The 9,344-nt window shown below is 31.8% G+C and overlaps 1 protein-coding gene across 1 annotated transcript; it reads left to right on the top strand.

Moving 5' to 3' along the window:
- The first annotated feature begins 8,552 nt into the window (after positions 1–8,552).
- On the top strand, positions 8,553–9,102 carry LOC110096087. Its single transcript, XM_020821857.2, has one exon. It carries the CDS (start codon positions 8,698–8,700, stop codon positions 8,932–8,934), a length of 237 nt encoding a protein of 78 aa, XP_020677516.1. The 5' UTR covers positions 8,553–8,697; the 3' UTR covers positions 8,935–9,102.
- The last annotated feature ends 242 nt before the right edge of the window (positions 9,103–9,344 follow it).

The raw sequence follows: 9,344 nt of genomic DNA on the forward strand, positions 1-9,344 counted from the left end.
AAATGAAACCAAAGAGTAATAAATCTTTCATGTTCATGTGAAAAAATAAAATAAAATAAAATGATGGCTTTACTATCATGGAGGTGCCGATGCATGGATGTCAATAAAAAAATACATATCATTTTTGTTAAAAGAATAACTTTAATCGTTTTTTTTTAATTTACAATTCAAAATATTTCTATTAGAAAATTAACAATGATTTTGATTTTTTTTTAAGTTCCTTTTTTTTTTTACTATTAGATAGTATGCAATATTGATTTTGACAAATTGGACCAACATTTAAATATCATCAAAATAAGATATAAATGATATGTATAAAATTATTATTTAAAATAATAATGACACAATTGTATGACATATTTTAATAACATGATATTATATTATAGATATCAATAAACTAAACAACTCTTAATTAAACTAATCCAATCATAACTTATCTATGACAATTAGGTTTCACTTGACAAATGATTGAATTCAAATTAAATCCAACCATTTTGTTTGGCTAGATTAGCATATCATAAAAGGATATCTTATATTGTGGGCATACATCTAAATATATACATCCATAGTTCATCATGTTAGATGCTTATACTAAGTGAAGTTCTAACATTGATCCTATGAAATAGCTATTTAACACTATAATCATTGAATTTTTAATTGAGCTTCAAAGCTCATTATGCAAATGTTGAATGAGAGAACATAAGCAAGTCCTTAAATTGATTTTTGAAGAAGACAAACATAACTGGGGAATTGAGTATCGTGAAAGCCACGAGGTTGTTCCATATATACGATTTTGTTTAAAGATCCATGTAGGAAGGCATTGGCTACATCTATTTGTTGGATGTGCCATTGTTTATTAAGGGTTATTATAAGAAGCATGCAAATTGATGGGAATTTGGCAACGGGACTAAAAGTATCGAATAATCTAGCTCGTATTCTTGACGGTGTTCTTGGGCAACAAGTCAGGCTTAATACCGAGCTATAGTATGGTTTATATGAAAATTGGTATGATATGCCCATCAACATCCCAATATGGTGTGGTTGGTAGGAGGAGGTACGAGTTGCCACATAGTTTGTAGTTGAAGAGCTAGTAATTCATCTGATATTCCTTTACACCAATGGAGATGTTTGTTGGCTTCGATGAAGGATGTGGGATCATGAGGTAAAGAGGTATGGTGGAGTAAGTTCCTGAGAACTTTGGATTTTAAGTGACCTATTTGGGAGCGAGTGGCCATTGGATGGTGATGAAGGATGTGGGAGAGTTGTTTAGTGGTAGGGAGGCCAGATTGTATGAGCAGTATATGACAATATTGAGTGTTGGTGTCACACTCCAAGATCTATATTGAAAGAATTATATACGTCTTTCATTTTAATCATTTAATTAGGGCTTACTAATAAACAACAAAAAAAGGATTACATTTTTGTCTTGTTCGGAGCCTCGTATCATAGGATATTTATCCTTTCTTGAAAATATGTAAAACCACTTAATGAGCACATAGCCCAGTAAGTAATTAAAATCTTATAACTGAAATTAATAAAATATAAAAGAGAACAACATGTTATAAATCATATAAAGAAATATATGCATCAATATATATACTAATTATCCGTATCAATTTATCCTTCTATAATTCACCGCATATCAATACATTACATCATCAATTATAATATTAGTAACAATCAATAATACTAATGTAATAATAATATTGATATCATGATCAATAATATTAAATAATATTAATGACAAAAAATAGTATTAGTGTCAGTCACAATATCAATACAGTGTTCATAACAGTGTTGGCATCAATATTCAAATATTCAATTAGTGTATTTTAAGAGTATCTTGCTCATGCACGTATGAATCCCAGTCAGTCGCCCCTTATAACTCCCAATTAATGTTCTCCTTATAACTCCCCTTGAATCATGTAAATCAGTCGCCTCAACTCCTTATAACTCCCAATCAATCTGCAGCTCCTTAAGACTCCCAATCAGTGAATCGTATGGATCAATAGGGTACATGGAGTTATATCATGTATATGATATCATTCAACACTTCATTTAAAATATAATAAAATCATATTCAATAGTTTAGAATGATCAAATTTATAATATATTCAAACTTACACAGTGATAACTTATGAAATCAAGGGATAATACATTTTTGGCATATTTAGAATAGATAAAATTTGTATAAATCAAAATTATTGAAAACAAAAGTAAGAGATTAGTTACTTACAACGAATATAATAAAATATGTAATAAGAATGACTAATAAATATGATCCAAAAATATTTCTCACTCCTCTCTCTTCTTTCTCTTTTTTTTATTTCTTCCTGGCCAAACAATCAAGTGAGGGAGTCAGTGGGGTGAGGCAAATATTCATTATGCGAAAAATACATCCGCACGCGATATGGTCGAATTCACACCTATCGGCCATTCTGGCATTGCGCAAGCCAAACTCCATCTTGGCCGCCCAATCCCTTGAGAAAGTAATGTTGCGTGCAAATATAGAATCTATATAATGTATATATCATCTTACTCATTGTTTTAAGAAAATTTTGATAGGTTCATAGTATCATACTAACAAAATTTATCATATATAAGGTATATTTTGAAGGCTATAGTTCTTTATAATGTCCATTGTAACATTTGTATAGAGAAAATAATTTTTTAAAGATGCTAAAGAAAGTAGCTTCCTTGAACAAAATTGAAAAAAAAAACAATGATTAAATAAAAATTATGATTGTGATCTAAAAAACAAAGCACTAAAAAAAATCATAATCTCTTTAATAACCAAGTTTAGTATTATTATTCTTTTTTTCTTTTGAAAGTTTGAAGGTCAATTAAACAGTTAACAACTTGATATATCATCAAAAAATTTATCTTATTCAGGCATGAATCTCGAGACAATTGAATTGAAAGCTTCAAAAATTAAATATGAGATCATCCAAACTTCGATTTCAGCAAGCTTATAGTCAAACTGAACGTGACGAACCCAACGACACTAAAATCGATCAAATCCGAGCCTAAATGAGCTGAAATCAAGGGTCCAAAACAATTTGGAGGGTTCAATGCATAATTTGCATTATGAAACAAACTCCAAATGTGACATGCTTATAGTCAAATAGAGCGGCTGCATGAGACAATTCCAACAAGCTCAAGATATCCAAATTCTGACATCATTAATAAATTTAAATGTTCAATACACGTTTTATGATTAAAGGGATCAATATCGGCCGTCCATCCAACCCACTCCCATCTTGACCTTAATCCTCCCCATATTTTACAATCCAAGACACTCTCAAAAAATTATAAATAGCCCTAATTCTTCTCATGAGAGGAGAGAAAAAAAGAAGGGGAAAAAGAAGGGAGGAGAAATGAAGAGATCGCTAGAGTTTACTCGTCGCCGACCATTGTCGGACCTTTGCTTGTTCGTCGACTACCACCGAACTTCCGCATGTTAGTCGACCATCGTCAGAGTTCTTCCGGACCTCCGCTCGTCGGAGTTCTTCCCGACCACCGTCGGACCTCCGTTTGCTAAAGTTTCTTCTTGACCACCATCGGACTTCCACATGTTCGTCGACCACCATCGAAGTTCTTCCCGACCACCGCCAAACCTCCGCTCGCTGCTCGCTCGAGTTTCTACTCTACCACTACCGGACTTCTGCCTATTCATCGACCACCGTCGGAGTTCTTCTTGATCATCGTTGGACCTCCGCTCGTTCGTCGACCATTGGCAGGCTTCTCCAATCTTTTGTAATTCGTCTGTCTCCAAGAAAAGGAGCAAATCAAGCTTTGTAATTCATTGAAATTTAGTGGAACTTTCTCATGTAGGCTAAGCCCTATGGTTTTTCCCTTTCTGGGTTTTCCATGTAAAAAACTTATAGTATTTTTTCTCTCACAAATATCACAACTATTGAGGAAGATCTTGTTATGATATTGGTCCAAATTTATGTTAGTTTTTTGGGTTGTACTTTCTTTAGGTTCTTGCGTAGGTTTGTATTGTCATTAGTGTCTATAAATAGGTGTTATGGTGTGTAATAAGGACATTAAGCCAAGCAATAAGATTTAGTTCCTATTCTCTTCGTTTAAATAGCTGCCCTTTGTTGCCTCTCTCTTTCATCCAAGAATCCTCTTCCTCATGCAAGATCCTAATAAGTGGTATCAAAGCTAAGTGGAGGTGAAGGAAGGCTCTTGTCCAACAAATCAGAGGAGTGGAAGCAGTTGTGTGGGTCTGATGTTGAGTCAGTTGCGCAAGTGGAAATTGCGTGGGCAAGGCGTGAGGAGGCAGACATGCGAAGCAGGCCGGACAACCAACCATGGGTTGGAACTGCGGGATCAGGCGCTGCACTTCGCAAAAGCGGACACGCGATCAGGTGAATCACGTGTGGGGCATGCACAAAATAACATGGAGGTGTGGATGATCTGTAAAATTAGGGTAAAAATAAAATATATATTAATTTGATACAGAAATAGCTATTCAATATAAATTAAAAATAATACAAATTGCTAAATTGCTTAACGATAAATAGTGATCAATCAAAGGATTTTAAGTTAATATATTTTTAATGTTCCCTACAACTTTCTTATTTGAAAATAAAAGTAAGAACTAAGAACCTATTATTAAAAATAAGTAGGCTGATTTAAATACATATCATCAAATTCTTATATATTAATATATAAAATACCTAAGTTTTATTTTTTTTTTAAATGGCACTCAAATTCTTAAATGATATAAAAAAAACTATAAATGTTAGCTCGTCTAATATGAAATACATATTTTAATTCATTTATTTTGATATCAATTAGATAATATGATACTATCTAGTTCGCTTCATTACTAATGAAAAATAAATCGAACACATAAGTTTTGAAAAATGTGGTTCCATGCAAAGTATTTCATCCATGAATTTAGAATTCACATTTTAGTTCATTTTTTATTGTATTTTAAAATCGCCCGAAGATCAACTTCTATAAATTCTTCAGCACTCATTGCTGCCGCTGCTACCCTAACTGCCTCTGCCACATTGCTGCATGCCACCAATGACTGGTGTCACCGCCGTTGGCCACTGGCTCCAAATTTTACGTTAAATTAATTTTACTTCAAATCAAAAAAAAAAAATAATAATAATCTTCTGCATTTAGTTTACACTAAATCAAATAATTCTAAAATAATTCAAATCCACTAAATTTATTTTGCATTATATTTTTTTTATTCTGCATTTCCTTTTCAGCCCTTCACTATGAACTGGGCGATTAAAATCAACTTTAGAAAAATAAAATGATTTTTAGAAGCATTCATGCATGACTTTGCATGTTCTGTTCTCCTTCTTCTTCTTTTAACTTATATGCGTCATTCTTCAATTTAAAAAAAAAAAAAACGTATTTTTACATTTACGTACGCTATCATGCCAAATGGTAATAAACGATAAATACTTATTCATTGATCCGATCTCATCGTTTGCATATTTAAACCCAATGATCTGTTCACGACGTCACCGTTCCATACAGTTCGAAATAGTACGAATAAATATTGAAATTCACTTCAAAATAAGATTTATTGTTTCATGTCTTATATAGTTTGATTGCATATTGAATATATTCAATTAACCACAATTTAATCTTCATAGTTGATTATCTTTGATCAATGTTCAAACATATTTGAATATCATTCAGTTAATTAATTTAATTTATATTCAAAGAATAATGAAATACAGACTATCAAAATATTATTTTTTTATGTAAATTAATCATTAATAATCTTATATTATATGGAAGAGAATGGAAGGAAGACATATATAATGGTTGGATATTTCACTAAGAAATTGGAGCAAATGATTTGAATATATAGAGAAATATTTCTTTAACAATCTCATTGGTCTTACATGCAACGTGATAGATGTTGATATGAGACATTTTAATCTGAAATTGAAGGTAATATGCTACTGTAATAATTCAAAAAATGTGAAATGAATTTATTTGAAAAACATGAAAGTTCTAAAGTAGAGTGCTGTGGTGCTAGACCACTAACAATATCAGGGAAGCTCCTAAATAAGACTTAAAGTATGACCATCTATCCCATTAATCACTTTAATCCGTATGACCTTATATTCAACATTATATATACAAGATATATGATTAGTTGCATGAATTGAAAATATATAGGAAAATTTACATACATACCATATATTATTAGTATTTTACATATCTACATATCAAATATTAATACTACATTTACACCACTGAAATATCTGCTTTATCTCATTTCTACCACTCCGCGCGTCTCCTACTCCGTCTCCCGTAGTTGTTACTTCGTGTTCGTCCCCTTTTTGCATGGCGTGTCTGGTAGGAAGGTAGAGGTCGCCTCTCGGTGGAAGTTAGTGCTCGTGCCTCCGGAGGAAGGTGAGTGTTGTTGCGTGATATTGCTTGGGTTCTCTCTGTTACCTGCTCTTATTTTATTTGGCATGTCTTCTTGCATTTCATTGTTAAGAGTATACATGAGGCTAAACTAGAGCATGCACATCTCAGGAGGAATGAAGGTGAGTGCTGTTACATAAATTGGTTGTGTGCTCCATGTATCGTGTCTTCATTTTGTTTGGGAGGTCTTTTTGTTGTTCTTTGTTAAGAGTATACATGAGATTAACCTAGGGCATGAGGAGTGTTAATCCAAGCAAAGACGATTTTGCAATTATGACCTAATATTGTGGAGTTGTATCAGGGTATCGTGATTTTTACAGCATTATAACTTGATATGAACAATTTGAATGTAATTCAAGCAAAGACGAGTTCTGTTTTCATTTACCTAGCTTGAAGACAACTCGCGGGATGCAGACGCCAGTGTAGGAAGAAAGGAGTTCGGGAGACGTGGCCGGAAGGGAGTTCTACATAACTTGGAGCATTCGTTCAAGCCACAACTCGTGAGATGTAGGGCGCGAAGATGTGATTTCGGTGGGAAGCATACGACGCGAGAGCTGCGGGAGACGGAGTGGTAGAAATGAGGTAAAGTAGGGATTTCAGTGGTATAAATGTAATATTAATATTTGAAGTGTTAGATATGTAAAATACTAATAATATAGTGATATGTATGTAAATTTCAGAAATATATATCAAGCAGGAAAAGCATACATGTGAGGATCTAGATGAAATTAAAAAAAAAAAAAAGTAGTGTTATCCTCATTAATGAAGCCTAAGGGTGGCCATCTAAAAATATAGAAGGCTTTCAAAGAAGAAGAATGATAAGGTACAACGTAGGTATAACCCACATAGAGTTAAATGTCATAATTGAATAGTTATTTGGTTAAGTGCCCATCACATTCATGACTCTTATCTCGCGTTGATGAAATATAATTATTAAAATACTATAACTAAATGAATGGTAGTGTAATGACATATTGCTAGTTATTTTTAACGAGTTATATAAATATACTATATTATATCGAATATTATACCAACCTTATTCAACGAGCAAGCCAACTATTTTATATGTATTTCTAATAATATCTTTTCGAAACATGATTGAAATTTTTTAAAATGACAATGACAATATATTATATTAGGAATTGAAGAATTTTTATTTCCTATGATATCAATCTTTATAGGCATTTGTTCAAATATTATTCAATTTAATTTGATTATATGATTTGCTTTCAAATATAATCAATCATAATTTATAGTAGCTTTGAGAATCATTTTGATAAAAAGTCAAATTTATTTCATTTTAATATTTTAATTAAATTTCGATAAAAACTATTCAGATGTTATTAATATTTTGGGAGGTTTACGTACATATCATTTTATTTAATGCTATTTACATATCTATACTCAAAACATTAATATTATATGTCTACCACTCAAATATAACTTTAATATCAAATATATCACTTTTAGAATTCGTTTATATCATTTATACAATTCAATAAACTTTAATATTTCATTTCATGCACCGAAATTTATTCAATGGATGGTAAGCATATAATATTAATATTTTAGATGTTAGATATGTAATATAACTTTAATATCAAATATACCACTTATATAATTCATTTATACAATTATACCATTTATACTATCCTATAAACTTTAATATTTCATTTCATGCACAGAAATTTATTCAATGGGTGGTAAGCATATAATATTAATGTTTTAGATGTTAGATATGTAAATATAATGAAATAAATTGGTATGTAAATCTCCCTCATATTTTTTGTTTCAAGAAATTTTAATAATTTCAATGAAAACTTAAGGATTATGATTTAATTTTGATAAATTTCTAACAATACTAAAATTTTCTCAATTAAATTGAAATTTCACTAAAATTTTCTACTTCTTACAAAATTTTGAATATAATTACAACATAATTTTAATAAATTTTATTTGTATTATAATTTCATAAAATTAGATTATATTTTTCAAATTTATTATATTTAGTAAATAATAACAATCGAAATTTTAATCTAAATTCAATTAAAAAAATTAGCGAAACTAACAAAATGCCATATTTTAATCCTTTAGCTCTGATTCACGATATCTCCGGCTCCCTATCCCTGTTTCTTCCTCTCATACGGATACGGTTCTCTGATTCACGGTTTCTCTGTCTTCCTTTTTCTTTTTCTCTCTCTCATAGGGTTCGAGAATCTCAATTTCTAAGCCTCCATTGATTCCTTTGCGATCGTGATCCATCACTTTTACCTGGCGAAGATGGAGAATACGAGCTTCGTGTCCTGCGAGAAGCTCGATCGTATGGCGAATTGGCTTGGCACGAGCGTCGCCTCGGCGTTCTTCGCTTCTCTGGAGCGGTGTTCCTGCATAAACCTGAGTACGAACGACTCCGACGAAGATGAGGAGGCGAAGGATCGGCCCCTAATGTTCACTAAGCCGATGATCCACGACGGGCCTGAGGAGAACGCTTATGCCGACAAGCTTCCGCCCGTTTGAAGCTATTCTATTCCATTTCACTCCTACTTTTTGTTTAGGGTAAACTGTTGTTGTTTTTCTGGTGTTCGGTTGGCGGCGATACATTTTTATAAGAATTGATTTCTCTGTATAATTTCTCGTTTGGTGTTATTTTTTTTCCAGGTTATGATGAATTCTTTTACTTTTAAATTTCTTGATTGGATTTATCATTTAACATCGGTGGAGAAATGGAAAGTTTGAGTCATTTTGGAATAAAGCACGTTCCTTTATGAGTAGATCAAAATAGGTATTCTATCCTGTTATAATTTTGTTTAATTAAATTTTTTGTCGAAGGCGCTTGAGTTTGAATTCATTAATTCAGGAAAGAAATTGTCTCAGGTTAATTTTAGCTTTATGTCTTGCAGATCAAATGCTGCCTTATTTTTTGGGTT

Source organism: Dendrobium catenatum, unplaced genomic scaffold (genome assembly GCF_001605985.2).
Source record: "Dendrobium catenatum unplaced genomic scaffold, ASM160598v2 fragScaff_scaffold_621, whole genome shotgun sequence".
Lineage (NCBI taxonomy): Eukaryota > Viridiplantae > Streptophyta > Magnoliopsida > Asparagales > Orchidaceae > Dendrobium > Dendrobium catenatum.

What these genes read in the sequence shown, in the direction of transcription:
- LOC110096087 (XM_020821857.2), top strand. Translation starts at nt 8,698, where the DNA reads ATGGAGAATACGAGCTTCGTGTCCTGCGAGAAGCTCGATCGTATGGCG.